This window comes from Cladophialophora yegresii (genome assembly GCF_000585515.1).
Source record: "Cladophialophora yegresii CBS 114405 chromosome Unknown aczIN-supercont1.2, whole genome shotgun sequence".
NCBI classification, from domain to species: Eukaryota; Fungi; Ascomycota; class Eurotiomycetes; order Chaetothyriales; family Herpotrichiellaceae; genus Cladophialophora; species Cladophialophora yegresii.
Window position 1 is genome coordinate 73,462 of NW_006913046.1, and position 17,359 is coordinate 90,820.

Sequence of the window (17,359 nt, forward strand, 5' to 3'; positions counted from 1 at the left end):
CTGGAATGTTGTACAAAAGTTGCCAGAATTACTCTCGGCCGCGCCTCTGCCATGAGCGCGGGAAGCGTCCACCTTTCTTCATTCATTATGCCTTTCCCAAAATTCCGGTCATAGTGATCAATCACAGCCAGTCGATGGTCGACGCGGACCTCGGTCCTCCAAACGCCACATGCTAATCGCCGATATATGTAATGTTGATCGTCTGTACAGATGTGGCCCGCCCACAAGTTCATTTGCCGGTCGTCATTTTGAGGGAAGACGGTATTGATGGTCCGGTCTGTGCTCGAAGGAAGGGCTCGACCGCTGCTGAGACGGGCGTTGTGGCCCGAGTAGGCACCGCGCTTCGATTGTGTGCCATGTGTGCTTTTACCAGATGACCTGCTGCAAGAGCACTGCAGAGACTCAACTCGCCTGCAAGCACGCCTGCTGCGACGATCCTGGCCAATCTTCGAGCATTATCGCCCGGATTTGTCGGGTGTGATCCTCGCACTCCGAGCATCTCCAGCATCGATGATTGGGCTTCCAAGATGGTGCCTCCGCCAATGGTGCCAACCTCGATTGACGGCATCGACACACTGATTTGGAGGTTTCCGTTGAGGCTGTTCGCGTGTCAGTCGTTGCAAACTGGTATAGACAAAATCAACTTACTTCTTCATGATGGTAATGCAGTTAGAGCTCTCCACGTTTTGCGCCGGATCCTGGCCCGTGGCCAGGAAGATTGCCGTGACAATATTCGAGGCGTGAGCGTTGAAACCTCCTATGCTCCCGGCCATCGCACTGCCGATCAGGTTCTTGGACACATTGAGTTCGACGAGTGCGTCCACGTCGCTCTTCAGAACATTGCGAACCACGTCTCCTGGAATGACGGCCTCAGCAACCACGGCTTTCCCTCGGCCATCAATCCAATTCACCGCCGCTGGCTTTTTGTCGGTGCAGTAGTTGCCTGATATGGTAATTGTCGACATGTCCTCAAAGCCACACTCGGTTGCCATCACAGACAAAGCTTTCTCTACTCCCTTCGAGATCATATTCATACCCATAGCGTCACCTGTCGTCGTCTTGAATCGAATGTAGAGATACGTCCCCGCCATGGCCGTCTTCATCGACTGCAGTCGAGCAAATCGGCTGGTAGAGTTAAATGCTTCACGCATCCTCTGCTGGCCTTCGTCGGAGTCGAGCCACACTTTTGCTTCGCCGGCTCTGACGAGCGTAGGAAAACCGACGCACGGTCCCCTGGTCATTCCATCACCAGTAACAACGGTAACTGCACCCCCACCAGCATTGATGGCTTTGCAACCACGGCTGGTGCTAGCTACCAACACTCCCTCGGTCGTGGCCATTGGCAAGAAATATTGAAGGCCGTCGATTATGATAGGTCCAGCAACGCCGAGGGGAAGAGGCAGGTAGCCGATCACATTCTCACAGCAGGCGCCATGCACGAGCTCGTAGTTGTAGTCCTTGTATGGAGCTTTCGAGATTTCCAAACCAGCTGCCACATGTTTTGTTGCCGGGGTGCGTGACACAACTGCTCTTCGAACCTTCACCGCTCGCACAAATGCTTCTCGCCGGCTCATGACTTCCGGGTTCTCCAAGGTCTTCTCGATCGCATAACCGGGGATCTTACCCTTCAGCGACAAGTCGATCAGTTCCTCATCGGTCAAATACGCGGCCTTCTTTTCTTTGAGCATCTGCTCCCGTTCTACCGGCGACCTCTCAGAGTGAACTGGCGCCGTGAGAGTGGTTCGTCGAGGTCTCGGTGTCACGGGCAGCTCAAGCTCAGGTGCCCTTTGTGCGGCTGGTGAACTAGTGGCGGATTGTGGCTCTTTCAAGCTCCAACGTGCGGCGTTGAAAAGGTAGCCGTTTAGTATTAGACTCAGAGTAAGAGCAATCAAAACCCATTTGCTGAGAACAGGGTCTTCCAGGCTACTCAAAACGCCTTCGATTACACGGCCGCCCACAACGTTCAGCAGCTGGTCAGTATAGTCCGTATCGAAGAAGCCGAGGTCGTCTGTTGTGTCCGCACGGGGAAGGTGGGGATAGTCGAGCTCGTACTTGATGGGAGGAAGCACGGTAACATAGGTCTCTTGCTTCTGACTCTTAGCTGTCACATAAATGGCATCCAGGCCATTTTCTGCGACCTTGAAGGGATCAATGGGTGCAGGAGTCAGGACGCTTGGCATGGCGGCACCTGTTGTTTTGGCTGTCCGGAATGGGATTGTGCAGAGGTTGACCAGGTTGATAATGACAAAACCAGTGACCATCCAGATCTTGAATTTGGGCACACTGTTGGCTTTGATCTTCTGGCCGAAGATGTTGAACCCTGCTGCTTGACCGGACTGTCCAGCGGGCCAGTCGTTGTTCGTGGCAACGTCTTCGGCAACACGGTGGTTGATGCCATCCTCTTCGAGAGCTTTGCGTAGAGCGACATGGCGTTTGATGCGATTGATCTCGAGTTTGATGCAAAGGATGGTCGCGTAGAAAGTGAAGAGGAGGAGACAGTCAAACACCAAGATCCATGCCGCTAGAAAACAGAATTGTCGTAGACCCCCTTGAATGCCTGAGGCCGCGCCCAGAATAAGAATGGCGATTTCAATAGTGTAGTCTCGCACAATCTCAAATCCGGTCTCCCTGACCGCAATCTGGATCGCGTCTTGGATGGAGCTGGGCGAGTTAGGAGCGACCACTGGACCATTAACACTGCCACTAGCAGAGCCGTTCTCCAAGCTTCGCCAGTTCTTATCGTATGAGGCGGACAGAACAGCTTTTGTGAGAATGATTGACTTCTCAAAGCCCACTGTAACCACGAGAAAAGGCAGCCCTTCCGACAGCAAGACCATGTTGACCGGAACACCAAGTTTTGTTGTAGTTACCAGTCCAAATAAGAAGGCAAACAGGCTCGAGAAGAGCACTGATACCGCCAGCCAAGCATTGGAACCGAGACGTTTCATGGAGACGAACAGCGAGAGAAAGGTGAGATGCATCGACAGGTAACCGAGAGACATTATGATGATGTCCAGCGTTTCAGCATGCTTGAGCAAATCGACAAAAGACGTCCATCCTTCCCGGAACCACGTTGTGTAGGCCCCACGCGCTCCATTGCCACTCAGGCGAGCAGCTTTCATGAACCATGAAGGTTGTCTTTGTTCCCCCGACTTTGCCTGTTGCACCGGAAGCTCTTGTGCGGCTCTCAGGAAGTCGGGGAGTTCGGAGAAGGATGTGTAGAAGGCGAGCGAGGTGTCGTGGGATATGGGCGAGAGCAGGTTCGAGGTAGTCGGGATGTTGGTGGCCGTCACATTAGCCGGAATGGAAACGGCACTGACTTCAGGTGCCAGCTGATTCGAGGAAGAGTCTGGGAAGACAAAGGTTGAGATCGCATAGTGGTGGGGACCCTGCAAATGGGCCTCGTCAGTTCTATCGTGTGTCCCAGCCAGATAGCACTTACCAGCGAGACCCGGGGGATACTGGAGTCTTCTGGGAACTGCCATTTCCATGCAGTCTTCTCCGACAGCTCCAATGTCCTGCTTCCTTGCAGGAGGGCCTCCACATCCACCTTTCCGTTGTGCTGGAGAGATTTGAGCCCGCTGTCGAATAAGCTCTCTTGCAACAGGCCCACGTAGGAGGTGCTTGCGAACAAAGCAATTGCAACGACCGTGTGAATGGGATGCGCACATGCCAGACTCGAAATGGCCAGAAGATTGGAGGTAACCGTGCGATTCAGCCAGCCGTCACTTTTGCCCAGAGAGCGAAGTTGTTTGGGGAGGAGATTCGAACCTCGGACCATTTTGAGAGAAACCGACGAGGTAGAGGAGGGTAGGACGAAGGAAAATGATTCACGCCTATCTTTCCATGCCCGAGACGGTTGAACAGGTCCTGCTTGTCATGTGTCAGTCGCATTGCACAAAGACATAGAGGCCAAAGGTGCAGAAGTGCAAGTGGCGGTCAGGAGCCGACAGGGAGGCCGTCGCATACCAATCTATAGCAGCACGGTCAGTGACTTCACGATCTTCCGAGCAGTTAGCGAGCAATATTTCCACCCCCAAGAACGAGTGCAGGATCAAGGTGAGAGGCAGGTTAGAGAGACAATAGGGAGTAGGAATAGACCATGGCACAAAGCCATCGGCTCGAAGCGACAAATCGCCCTCTCTATGAAATTTCCAGCAGGCTTGCGATCGTCTCCAGTGTGCCCACCTGCAAGGTTTCGGTTGTTTGGGGGTCCATGCAGCCAAAGGAGGCTAGGGGGGTACCTTGTTTGGTAACTGAGGAGCCTAGCCACCCACCACCGCGCTGCCTGCAGATTTGGTGCTCACGGCTGGCTTATCCGCATGAAGTCCTTCCTCTCCCCGCCCAATCATTCGGCCGTTGAGGATTTTCACCACAGATGCTGGCCAACGGCGGCGTGGGCCCATTCGGCATCTGCTCCCAAGTCTCCCCACTGCTCTCCGAAACTCGCACCCACAAACGAGGTACAGGTACTGTGGTTTTCATCAGATTTGCCATGCGTGTGTGGTACCTCGTACTCAGAAGTACCACGGTATATCAATGCCGCCCCAGACAATCGTCATGACTCCAAGTAGGAGGTGTGTGGGTGGCGTGGATGACTTATATTTGGAGCTGTACCTGCATGCGTACGTTTCACAACACAATTCCTGCTGCGGCAGTTACACAGTACATACGTCGCCGTCGCCCACAACCAGCTGAAACGGACTGGTTGGCTTATGCCACCCAGTATCTGTCCTTGGATGCGAATTGCCTAGAGGATTATCTTCGTTCCCTAATTTGAATCAGAGCTCCAGCTTTCTTTTCAAAAGTAAACGGCAGTGGTTGCATCCACTCGTTCGGCCCTTTCCACAAACTCTGGAGGGACGCTTTGAGCATCGGCTGGTCCATCTGACTGTCGCCGGTGTCTTCACGAAGCCAACGGTGCCAAAACCTCTCGATTCACGTTGCTGCTGCCTCTGCAGTCTTTCTGGGTGCAAACAGCGCAAGCGAATGCCCCCTTCAACAAATATCTGCTCAATTTGATTCTTTCCGCGACCAATGGCATCAGCAGACGCCAGGATAAGCTTCCTGTAACCCTCATCGCTGATAAAAGTGCCTCTCGTCTCCACAGGAACAATAGCGGGCATTCAAAGTCGCTGATGCCTTCTTTGCAACATGGTATGGGCTGAGGACCCTCATCCCGCGGCGAGATTTGTTTTGCATTGGCTAGTGGTGCGTCGACCTAGTCGGCAAACCCGATGTCCTCCTGCTCGTCTCCGGTGCCTTCGGCAAGTCTATTCACCTCCTCTTGCTCGGCCTGGTCAGCTTTCTCCGAGAGTTCGTTGGCCGCCTGATCGCTAGCCTCTTCGTTCCTCTCTTCGTGGCCGACCAGTCTCCATTCATTCTCGCAGACCATTCCGGAAACATTAGTGTAGGAGGGTAAAAATGCCTCTCGCGTATGGTCGAAGCACTCCTCGTCCCAGGCGAAAGGTGCCCGTGGGTCCATTTCTGATTCGGTCGGTCTCTCGAAAAACCCTGCGCAGCGTAGAAGTCAGGAGGCCATTTGGTATCCTCATCACTCGCCGCGTAGTCTTCGTTCCCCGGAAATCCAGACATAGTGGTGATGGCGGCCGCAAGAAGCACGATAGCGTCTGAACTGGCGGGGTGATCAACTCCCCCCTGCCAACTTCCATATCGCGACGGTCATGGCTCAGACTCTGCTACAGAGCTCGTGGATCGTATGCCTTGCACATCGTCGCGCGATGAACAGATTCTGTCAGGGCAGCGCGACTAGCGTAGTATCGCTTTCTTCTTGCCAAACTCGGAGCTGCTGTACCCCCTGTAACCAGTATTTCGCATTCGCTCGACAAACTAGCACGTACATGATACCATCCGTTCTCGAGGGTAGGCTCGCTCAAATCAAACCCTGGGATAGTCGAGGATTGAAAGCTGCCGCCACTGTCAGCACGGCGCCTCCCCAGCTCGACCAAAGCAGACCCAGCGGCGGTCGCATCTCGTCTTGCAAGTAGTTGACCAATTGTGCAATATCTCTTGAAGCGGCGTACCAATGTGGTTCACCGCCTGTGAGTCTCGATTCAACAATTACGATTGTCAGCAAGAAGCAATGTCCATAGCCCATAGGGTCCGGACCGGAGGTAGTCCTGGTTGACAGGGCGGATCCCGCACGAATGGTTCGTATGACTCCTTGTTGTCGCCCGGAGGCTGCCCATGTTGCACGATAGGCGCTATAGCATAATCATCGTCCGAACGCGTCCTCGATGTAATGGGTACATATTGTTTCACATGGAGTCCAATCGAGACTTTGTGGATCACGCACTCCTCTTCGGTATCCTCTTGGGTGGCATGGTACGATGACATGTCTTCAATTGTCCACAACGACCGGGCTCTGCCATTGATTCAATCTCGCGACTGTACAAGAAGGTGCAATGCCGCGCACTTGGTACGGGGGTCGACCTCACATAACGTATCGTCAGCATTGGCAGACGTCGGCTTACATACTTGCTGTGGCACCTTGGAGACGGCCACGTGGCGGCCTAAGAGGCAGTCCTCTTGGTGGACGACCAATGCTCGTCTCATATCATGGATTGCCGTTAAGCACTTACCAGTCGATGCTGGACTATCGGGTCACTGTCAAGAAGCCGTTGAAGACGTGGACGATGTAGCTCCGAGCCGGAACGGGTATAGCCGGGCGTTCTCCTCGGTTACTTCCGGCTTGAGAAGTCCAAAAGTTGAGACCAACTAATCATTGCCACAGCGCTGGTGAGCAGCGTAGCAAGCTCTCCTCCGATATTTAGACGCGGGAGCTTCTACCGTCGGAGAAATAGTAGTCATCCTCAGTTCAACCCTATCAGGAACCGTCAACACGGCTGTGAAACGCAATAAGCGATATGAGAAAAGCTAGACAAAGCCCAGAGCACAGTACAGAAGGCGGCTTGAGGCGCAGTTGGTGTAAGACGAACTGCGTGAGTCAATGCAGCCAATCAGGTGCGTTGGTGACGAGCCCGTCCGCCAAACCACCAGTGTACTACAGTATGCCCGCCACGTCCCATCTATCGGTGGAAGTATCTCCTCTCAAGATACCTGAACGGCACGTATGTGATCGCTGTGAACGCAAAAGCCAATTCAAACCCAATATCCCCACCGTACCCGGTACCTATCAACCTCCCGATTGGGCCGATGAACCAGACCTGCGCCATCCCCATGGCCGCACCCAGAATGCCAAAGCAGAAAGCTGCTGCTGCGGCAATGCCTGGTGGGAGATACTTTGGTTGATCGTAGATTTCGGGCTTGTAGCCGCGCATCCCACGCTTGAAGATGAAGTGTTCAGGTAGAGAGATGCCCTCGTAGATGGCCAACCAGTAGCCGATAACTAGCATGAAGTTTTCAAGGACAGATTCAAAATGCTAAGACAGATTAGCGAGTCTTACAATGGGAGTGGTAGAAGCAAGGAAAGGGGTGTGACGTACGTCAGCGCCTGGAATTGCAATGGCGCAGTAGGTGATGGTGGCAACTAGCGTCCAGATGAAACGAGGCACCATTTGCGCGTAGTGCGTCAGAGTCTGCAAAGAGAACGCTATAGAGTACTGATTCGGAATATTGTTGCCGACGATCGAGAGAGCTAGGATGATGAGGCAGAACTTGCCGAAGCCTCCCAGTGGTGGGACAAGAACTTCGTGCAAGAGACCACCAACGGCATCGGTGGCGTAGGCATCCGCGTAGGCCTGATTCGTCGGCATGGCGGTCGCGACAGCTACACCCAGCATCTGGGTGAAACATAGAGGGAAGATCAAGCCGGCGAAGACGTAGAAAAAGATCTTTGTCCGGGAGGTGTTCGCAGGTTGGTAACAAGTGTAGTCACTGGCATAGGAAGCCCAGCCCGTGGCAAATCCGAACACGGACGCCGCGAAAGATAAGACTGACCCAGCCTCGCCTTCGCCGTTGCCCATCGGGATGTTGACGAAATCGCCACGATGCGCAAACTCCCCGATAACAATGAGGAAGATGATGAAGCAGGGGACCCAAGCGACCATTTCGTATATATGCACAACTTTGTACCCGAAGAGCGTGACAAAGAAGGTGCACGCAGCGATGGTAATGATGCCTGCCCACGCCGGGACGTCTGGGTTGACGGCATGGATGAGTTGAGAGCCCACGATCACATTGACAGACGACCATCCCAGGCAAGCAAGACAATTAAAAATAGCGACTAGGAAATCGTCAGCGAGGCTAAAATGGCCCGAGTAAAACTGGCATACTGATCTTGACCCCGTAGTAGCCGAAGAAGAAGCGGCTGAGAATCATCTGGCGCATGCCAAACCTGGGACCGAATGTCGAGAAGAAGCAGACTGGTAAGATTCCGAACATGTTGATGAAGAGAATGGTCAGGACGGAATCGACGAACCCCAGGCCAAAGACTGGCACTGCGAGGACGCCGATGGCAAAGGAAGAAACGACCATATTCGCTGCGAGCCACTGTTGAAAGGGTCAGCACCCACATCTTCATTACCAAAGAGGGGCTCTGGAAACCTACCATCGTGCCCACTTTGAAGGTGCTTTTATCCATCTGCTCATCTGCAGGAACACGTTCAATGCCGCGCTGCTCAACATGAAAGCGCCCGGCCAGACGTTGTATTTTGGCGTACATCGAGTCGCCGATGGTGAACGATTCTCCATGCACGGCGCCCGAGGCATCGGGTGCGACAAGAGAATGGTGCCTTTCGTACGCCGCGGGTTGTTGATACTCGACATCGCAGCCATTTTTTCCGTAGCCGCTTTTCTCGTAGGAAGCCATCTTGCCAGGCGATGAGCCTAGAAGGCCTTGACAAAACGACACTCTTGATGGACCGCGAATCAACGATGAAACGACAGCTCAGTGGAAATGAGACGTTGGCAAACTACACCGAGAATACAGTGGGGACAGAGGAGTAATATAGTAGATGTTGGACAAGACGATAGGTCGTGGATACCGCCGTCACTCTAGCGGTGCGACCTGTCTGGGCCCAAGCGGCGGCTTTCCCATCTTCGAGATAAGGGTCTTGGTATCGGGGGAACGTGAGAGCTATGCAGCCCCTGCTGAATCGGTCGCAGCCGAACACTTCATCGGGCTTCACTCGCTGCTGGACATCCCAGATATCATCTCTCGTACTCATACACACCACAGAGCAGGCTCAATGCCTACGTTGAGTGCCTCCTCATAGTAGGCTGGAGTATGTCCTGGATACCACCTTCACATTGCCCCACCCGTCACCTACCGGTCGGGGCTCGCCTTTTAGTGGCGTTTGCAGCTTCAGCACCATTTGTACGGCCACCGCGCCTCCCTGATGTCGGGAGTGGGTATCGCTCGAGCATGGACACCTGAAAGGCCACGCGAGTTGGCGCCAGGGGACAAGCGAAAGAAGCATGGCCTGCACCAAGCTTGAGGAAGCTTGAAGCCGAAGCTTTGGTGTGAGTGGAGGAAGGATGGAGAAGACTGGTGACGAGCTTCCAGAATTGGGCGTGGCCTCGCTTGGCGTAAGAAAGCTCGAGATAAGGCGTCAGCTTGTCCAATTCGATGCAGTACTGTGTACGAGTAACTAATGCCGTTGCTAATCGCCCATTGGCTTCGCCACTGGCCGAAACGTTATCGGTGTTCGGTATTCTGGAAGAACTGCGATCTCGTCTCGCCAGTTGCAGGCCCACTAGAGCTGATCGCTGGCTTACCGACTTGCCTCTGTTTATTGGCAGCTACGGGAAGACGGGCCCTTGTCTCGGCAAAGAACCAATCCAGCGTTGTAGTCCACTCGCTGAGGTTGAGCCTGAAACGCGTATGCACTGGAGAGGGCCAGAGCTGCCAAATGTAGGCCAATTTGGACCGTTGTCAACGTTATTGAACGCACTTTGGACAAGATTTTTTGCGCATCTCCCAGAAATTGAGACGCAAAGCCAGATAATAAGGTCGTCCATTCCAACAGCCGCAAAGCTGCCAAAGGCTAATGGAGCTAAGTACTTGAGCATGTGGGATATCTATGTAATCTCACGGCAACAGCACCGAACCCGACCACAGCGATTATAGGGTGAAAGCTGTATGCAAACGGCACTGCTCCCAAGACGAATAGAGCCAGTGCTCCGGCATTGCGAATCCTCCATCTTGTTACTTCGCTTTGATCTCAAATTCCCCCGCCCAACGGGTCCAGATCTGTAAGCTCGTCCCCGCGTAGACTGTTGAAGTTGTGGGGAAAATCCACTATGCCGTCCAGTATCCAATTGAGTGGGTCGAACACATCATAATCTGGCTGGCCATATTCCACGTTAAGAGGATCAGCTGTTCGAGGGATGGCTGGCTCTGACAGCATAGGCCCGTTCATCGCTGAGACGGAGTCTGTGCTCGAAGCAGGAATGTTCACTTTGGTATCGGGCTGCTGAAGTTGCGGATTTTGTTGCCTCACTGATACCTAGTCAGTAACTGTCTCAAAGACAAAGATGGCATTCTTACCATCAGCTGGCTTTCCGCCTCGGAAATGGAAATTCTGTCGCCACTGCCAAACCGAGTCGAAGACCACAGACATGGACATCCGACACTTGACCTTGAGCTGGAGACTATCATCGGCAGCACCTTCGCCGATGCTGTTACGGTTTGGTTCCGCACGCACACGCCCGCTTTTCCAGACTTGAGCTAGGACCTCCGACAAGCGTTCGGCCAGGTCGTTTTCCTCCACGCTCATGCTCCTCAGCGCCCAAACCGTCCTGGATAAAAGCTCGGAGGCACCCTTCTCGTCTAGCTCATGCTCGCCGAGGAAGTGATGCATGAGTTTGAGGAGTGAGAATCCAGCGCCAAGCATCGTGAAGAATATATAGTTCGTCGCATGTGACAAGGATAGGCCATGGGAATAGCTTGATGGCAGATTGACGCTGATGTTTGATTCCAGACTCAGACAAGTCTCAAGAAACTCAGTTGTAGCATAGTACAGTTTCAGCATGTCTGTCCGGTACGACGGTAATGAAGGGGGCGAGAAGAAGGCACTCAATCTCATGTGGAGCCCGGCAGCCTTGAGGTATATCTTGGTAATAGGCGAAGTGTCCTTGCGAAGTTTATCTTCAAGTTCCTCCAGTTCATGTGCGAGGAATGACACGTAAGTAGGACGTTCCGTGTCCATTGCGAGGCCGACGGGGTCGTGTGGGTTCATGTAAAGCGTTCTTGACACCTTGTCAACGAATTTTTCTATCAGCAGTCGATTGAATATCGGAGCCGGCAGTTCGTAGCTGGGATTTGTTTCCAAGGGCTTCGGCCCCAGGGTCCAGTCGTAGATACTGAGAGGTGGTTGCCCATACGCCGTGCATATCCTCTGGGCGACAATATTGCACACGCTCCAGACCACGACTCTATCCTGCAACTCCACCTCTCTTAGCTCGACCCTGAACTTACTGAAATCTTGTGCATGTGTTGGACGATGCATACCAATCTGCAGGGCTATCTGCATCATCAGACCACAGAGCATGAATGTTGGATCTGTGGAAGTGCTGCTCGTAGGCAATGGCCAAGCGCACAGTAAGATGAGGGCCTTGATCATATGGTAGTTTTGTGGTACCTCAGCAACCGTTGACCATACCAACCGCATTACGGGCCCAGTCAGGGTATGGAAGAGCTCAGGCTCAGGAGTGTAATGACGAGCACCTACAGCGATGATTGTCCAAAACAGCAGGGGCGATCTGGCGTAGTAATCCTCGGCCGTTTTGTCAGGGTTGAGAAACGGCAGGAATGGGTGATGGAATGTGAAGAACCGTTGAAAGAGTTCTTGTGCCCGATCCTGGGTGAGCATCACGTCTTCCAGCCGTTTAAATACTGGTCTTCCTGTGCCGCCGCCTCTCAGATCGAGCAATCCTGCGGCGGCAGCATCCGATGTGAAAGCCCCGTCTCCCGTGGGCGATGGTTGCAGAGCAGCTTTGCCAATGGTATGAGCGCCGTTGGCTACACCTGCTGTCTTTGGTTGTGAAGCCACCTGTTTGCGCAGCTCGATGATCTCGCGCTCCATCTCTGCATTTCGCGATCTCTTGCCAACACGCTTGAAGTTGTCTTCGATCTTGCACCCAAGGTTGAGGCGCTTGCAGCGAGTGCACATCTGGAAGGGCTCTTGGACAACATCGCATCGCAACTGCGTGATGACGATTAGCACAGGACTCGAGGTGACAGGGCACAAGTTGGCTCGAATCGATGCGCAAGGCCATCGGAGGGCAAATGGGTAGATAGCGGCATGTTAACGACGGACTAGTGTACGCAGCCCTCCCAAGGCTCAGTATACAGTTGCAAGTGTGACGGCTCACCTTCTGCTGGCGACATTCGTTGCAAGCTCTTTTCACCGGCCTGCGCCTACCATCGCGCCCATTGTCATCACCATTAATGTCTGGTGACTCGAGGCTTGCCGGCGAGCTGTCGAAACCGGCCGCGGAGGCATTTCTTTTGTGGCTCTGGGTAGGACTGGCGAACGCCGTGCCAGGACCATCGCCAGGGCTTGCGGCGGATATTGAAGCCAGATTGAAATCGTCGCCAATCTCAAGGCCGAGGAGGGTCTGAATTGGGATTGTCCAACTTGCGTGCGCCATCCGATATCGCAGGCTCGCAGGCAAAGTCCGTGTCGGTTGCTAAGAGATAAGATAAGATCTGGAGGGCATAGAAATGGAGCTGGTCAACAAGTGTTCCTTGCGCCAATTAATTGAGGGGCTCTCGCCTGCATTGGCAAATAAGTTCATGTCCCTAAGTGGAAAGCGCCTCTACCATCGTTGTTCACTCGTGAATTGGGCGGACGTGTCGGAGATTGCCAATGGCGAGCTCTAAAGAGAAGAGAGAGCTCTTGAAAGGTCCACTGAAGAAAGCACCGAGGTGTGAGAAGGCGGTCGAATCGAGGAGCAATACCCAATTCACCCAACCACAAGCCCAAGATCAGCGCGGTGAGAACAAAGTGAGTCATTTTACTAGCGAATTGAGAGCTAATGAAGAAACCAGTAACCGTTTTCGACTCCAGCATCACGTTTGAACCATTCCTTGACTCTGTCGGGCTTGAGAATCTGAGGCAGAGGCAACAGATGGATGCCAAAGCAGAAGAATCAAACACCAAAGGATAGCATGCAATTGTAGTCAACTCCTCGCTAGAAAGCCGTTTCATCTGGGTTTGCCGTGCACTGATGGTACATGCTCATTATTTCATTTCAATCATCAATCATCAAGACGTCAGATCGTGCGTAAGTCTTGCTCCTAATACCCCAATTACCACCAAAACATGATCGCAACGCTGCCAGCTAGCCTCACAAACGCCCAAGTGAAAAGAAGATCCGGAGCCGCCAGGGCCAGGATGATGTATGGTGAACACCTTCTCGAACGTCCTCGAATGTCGTAAGACGGGCGGCGTAGGCGAACAACCTCGTCAGACCCGGTAACATCGACTTGTCCGTGAGTGTAGGGCTTATATCTCTCTTCCCAAGCTCGTGTTGCTGGCTGGAAACCGGGAGTCGCCTTGTGAGACAACATTCGCTCCGATGCTCCGTCGAAGTTCAGCTCTCCGTTTTTCTCTCCGTTCGTCCTCTTTCCGCTGTTTGGCAAGCAACATCCTTTCTTGAACGGCCTTGATTCCAATCTGAGCGAGGTGGAAGCGTAAACCTAGCCCTGAAGATCGGTGCAATTTGCGAGACGATCGAATTCTTGCTAGACTTGATTGACTTGATTGCTTCACGACCCCTCTATTCTGCCTGCGACGTTCGGAGATGCGCCGGATCAGAGACACGGGCCCTGTAATGACAATCCTCTCTTGGGGCAGACCCAAGGAATTGTTAACAAACCCTTCAGCAAGTACGTGTGCTGGCTGTTGACCTTCTGGGCGAGTATTGTCGATGTCATCCCAGAACGCTCGAGGGCGCCACATTGGATGGAGATTGTTGTCAAGATCTTGGTCCGCTTTCCGATTGCGAGCGTTTTTCAAGCTCAGATTGCGAGAAATGGAGCTCATGAAAGATTCTGATCGAGTTCGCGATCCGCCAGGACGCTTCATAGAGCTTTTCGTGTCGACCCCGAGCTGACGATTGGCACTCTCATCGAGGGGTGTGGGCGGAATTACCTTGAACTGTGGTGGGCGGGGAGGTTGTCGGGGATGGCGCAAAGGAGATTCCACTTCGATTTCTGGCAGATTCTGCTTCTGAACCTCCCGAACAGCCCTTGATTCTGCAATCGAGAAAGGCTCAATCAACTGCAGGGAATGATTGTTGTGAGGGAAATAATTGATCGCCTTTGCCTCGTTGATTTCGGGAGAAGCAGATTGAAAAGAGGGCTGGGAGAACGGTGTATCAAATATTGATGGGGGCCGAAGAGCTGCCCACTCCTGCGTCCCAGGGACCACCAAGCCAAGCGCGTTCGAGTCTCTTTCGCCGTCTCCAGACGCAACAATGAGGTTCGTGGGAGCCACAGCCGTGGTTTTGATGGGCCCTTGTCCAGAAGATTTGCGATATGGACGGGCTGTGGCATTTCCCTCTGGGCCATGAACCTCATCTGCGAGGTCCGAACCGCGCAGGCTGTTGAGCAGCCTTTCGGACTCCATCCTATCCAGAGTCTTACGTAAGTCTTTCTCCGCCTGTTTCCTTTGAACTTGAAGGTGCTCAGAAGTGATTGAATTGGCCCTAGACGTGGCCCTGGAGGTGGGCGCAGATAGTGAGGAACTCCGTGCAGGTGTCAAGGGTGCCTGGAGTGGATCCCTACCACGTTCAACGGATTCCGAAAATGCCTTTTTCTGATGCCATGATGATGGTGGATTGTCCGAACCCTTGCCGGAATGAGTACGACCAGAACTATTCGAAAGCGACTGCCGCTGGCTGCTGTGGGCAGACGAATTCAAAGAAGAACTCCTCTCTGGAATTACTGCAACTCGGATCACTTCGGTCTTGGGCAGCACTGCACTTGAAGCCAGACTGTACGACCTGGATACCTCGGAACCGAAGCTCCAGCGATTTTGATTGCTTAAACGTGCCTTTTTGTGAACGAGGCGGTGCGGAGAGTCTGAGTTGGAAAGCACTGAAGTTCTCTTTGAGGCTGGCAGAGGCGAGCTGACAGAGCGCAAGGATTCATGCTTGTTAACATGGCGTAACGTTGTCTTCCGTCGGGGCAGAGGGGCTTGTTCCACGACGTATGCTTCAACTGTTGAAGTTGTTGAGATGCCAGAAAAACGCCGATTGTCTTCGACGCCCGAGCGGCGTTCTTCAACTGGCACATCACCAATTGGCACAGAACTGTTCCAGCCAATGATGTCCGCAAACTTTTCCGTTGATGCAGACGGGTCCTGGCGTTGCGCTTGCAGTAGTCTTTCGCGCAGACTCTTGCCTCTGCTCAATTCTTGTTGATCAACGCTGTGGCGAACTGGATATAGCGATCCGATGCTTTCGGACGGTATGGCTGGAGCTGTATCGATACGAATATGGACAAGCTCGCCATCTGGGACCGCCTCTGAGCTCGAGCTTGAGTTCAGCTGTACGGCCCCTGTATGAAGTTCTGCATTGCTTTCGCTACCAAGAAAGCGAGGTTTGTCAACGAGGGACTCTGGAGATCGTCTAAGAACCGGTTCCTCGCCATAAAAGTTTACCAGTGGCGAACGAGGTAAGGCACTGGGTCGCAGCCGATGCGCTGTCGCGCCGAATTTGTCAACGGAGCTCAAGGGCCACAGGAACCCAGGCTCTTGGCGTTGCACAATCCCGTCGGACTCGACATCGGAGGTGAGAACTTCCCGGGCGGTCGTGAATGACTCCGCTTGGGTGGAAGCCATGGACGAATGGGTGCCCAAAAACGGGCGGACGAATGAAGCATTGCGCTCGCGCGGAGGAGTGTTGTCGGGAGTCGGAGGACTGTTTTGGTTATTGGGCGTCACCAAGCTCGATCTAAAGACGGCTGCATCAATAGATGGAGCAATTTCCTCCGGAGCTGGCGAGTCACTCTCGACGTTCGCTCCAGGCGGCGTAGGGGGAAGATGGGGCGAGGTTGGCAAGACGGTCGAGACAGAATGATAGGAGTGTTCCTCGTGGCGGGGGTCGCCAACATCTTGAGCGGATATGCGATAAAGCTTTCGGAGATTGGACGAAGCGTGTCTTGAACCGTTGCGGTAAGGTAAAGATTTCGCCGACGACGGCGGTGATTGACTTGAAGGTTCCCGGGGAGGGCCCATGATGGTATACTCGGTAGTCCTGCCCATCACAGCATCACTTTATGCCATCAATGTCATTTAGTGGTGCCTCCTCCTCATTGCGACAAATGACCATGGGAGAAGGAGTCTGTTTCTCAGGACATCGAAAGCCTCGAGTTGGCTCGGACAGAGTATGGGGAGCGCAGGCGAGCGGTGTCAAAACCTATGGAGTCCTCAAAGCGAAGGAAACGGTTGGATGCGTGACGCGACGTGTAACAGACCCAAAAACTTTCCGTAGCTGGGCGTCCGCGGGCGGAGTGATTGATCGCCGTCGGCCTCGGAGTGGGTCAGGCCCTTCAACGACAACCGACACTCGAAGAGATCGAGAGACGATTTCGCGACCGAGGTGATTTGGAGACGGGCGTGTTGAATGATACCAGGCGATGTGATCCGAAGTACGCTGTTGAACGGATGGCTGGTCGGGGTGGGTTAGCAAGCGCCCTGCGGTTGTGATTTCCGAGCTCAATTGCGGGTCGCCTCGACCACAGAACGACGACGAGGTGTTGGAGAGCCGGCCGCGGCTAGTAGCCCTGAGGTAGGACACTGATCGCAGGTATCAAGATGCGAATATTGAGTGACGAATGGTGCAGTTCAACGGACGTGAAGAGGCAGCCAGAACAGGGATCGAGGAGAGCGGCTGGGGCGACTCCCGAGACGCTTGCACAAGAGGCAACTTAGCCGAGTCGCACCTTGACACTTTCCCTTTGTGTCTCTCTCATGCTCTTCTTCTCACACTGGAGTGGCCAGTTCTCCAAGACTGTACGGAGTACGCTCATCTTGCTGCTTAAGTACAGAAGTACGGTATTAGTCTCTGTCACCCTACGAAATGTTGAGAGACGAATGTGGATGAGCTGTATCAGCCGGCTCGGGCTTGACGAGCTCGCCAATACAACGGCCTCAAGTCCTGCCTACTCCCTCTGACTCGAGGCATCTCCAGTACGAACAGAATACAGGACTAGTCGAATTCCTCTTGGTGAGCAAAGCCGAGTCGTGCGGCTCGTGCTGCGTGATTTGATTTGCATTCCATTCACTTATCGACACATTCCATTCCTTGCTCAGCTCTCAGCTTCAGCCTCAAGCAGGGGCCAAAACAACAAACCGAAGTCCTCCCATGATGCACGCTTCACGTACTGTGTTAGGGAGCACCGTGTAGGCAGCCCACCCTGTCACAT

General features: G+C 53.5%; 5 protein-coding genes across 5 annotated transcripts; all 5 read right to left on the reverse strand.

The window, feature by feature from the left end:
• Positions 1 to 229: 229 nt before the first annotated feature.
• On the reverse strand, positions 230 to 3,781 carry A1O7_01952 (hydroxymethylglutaryl-CoA reductase (NADPH); the record flags this gene model as incomplete). The annotated part of the gene is made up of 3 exons (XM_007755988.1): positions 230 to 599; positions 649 to 3,389; positions 3,443 to 3,781. 3 exons carry the CDS (start codon positions 3,779 to 3,781, stop codon positions 230 to 232), a joined length of 3,450 nt encoding a protein of 1,149 aa, XP_007754178.1.
• A 1,440-nt stretch (positions 3,782 to 5,221) lies between these two features.
• Positions 5,222 to 5,485, reverse strand: A1O7_01953 (uncharacterized protein; the record flags this gene model as incomplete). Its single annotated transcript, XM_007755989.1, has 1 exon — positions 5,222 to 5,485. The coding sequence occupies one exon, from the start codon at positions 5,483 to 5,485 to the stop codon at positions 5,222 to 5,224; it is 264 nt and encodes an 87-aa protein (XP_007754179.1).
• Positions 5,486 to 7,049: 1,564 nt separating this feature from the next.
• Positions 7,050 to 8,791, reverse strand: A1O7_01954 (uncharacterized protein; the record flags this gene model as incomplete). Its single annotated transcript, XM_007755990.1, has 4 exons — positions 7,050 to 7,403; positions 7,467 to 8,206; positions 8,256 to 8,472; positions 8,531 to 8,791. 4 exons carry the CDS (start codon positions 8,789 to 8,791, stop codon positions 7,050 to 7,052), a joined length of 1,572 nt encoding a protein of 523 aa, XP_007754180.1.
• Positions 8,792 to 10,145: 1,354 nt separating this feature from the next.
• On the reverse strand, positions 10,146 to 12,095 carry A1O7_01955 (uncharacterized protein; the record flags this gene model as incomplete). The annotated part of the gene is made up of 2 exons (XM_007755991.1): positions 10,146 to 10,423; positions 10,472 to 12,095. 2 exons carry the CDS (start codon positions 12,093 to 12,095, stop codon positions 10,146 to 10,148), a joined length of 1,902 nt encoding a protein of 633 aa, XP_007754181.1.
• A 1,338-nt stretch (positions 12,096 to 13,433) lies between these two features.
• A1O7_01956 (uncharacterized protein) lies at positions 13,434 to 16,169 on the reverse strand (the record flags this gene model as incomplete). The annotated part of the gene is made up of 1 exon (XM_007755992.1): positions 13,434 to 16,169. One exon carries the CDS (start codon positions 16,167 to 16,169, stop codon positions 13,434 to 13,436), a length of 2,736 nt encoding a protein of 911 aa, XP_007754182.1.
• Between the last annotated feature and the right edge of the window lie 1,190 nt (positions 16,170 to 17,359).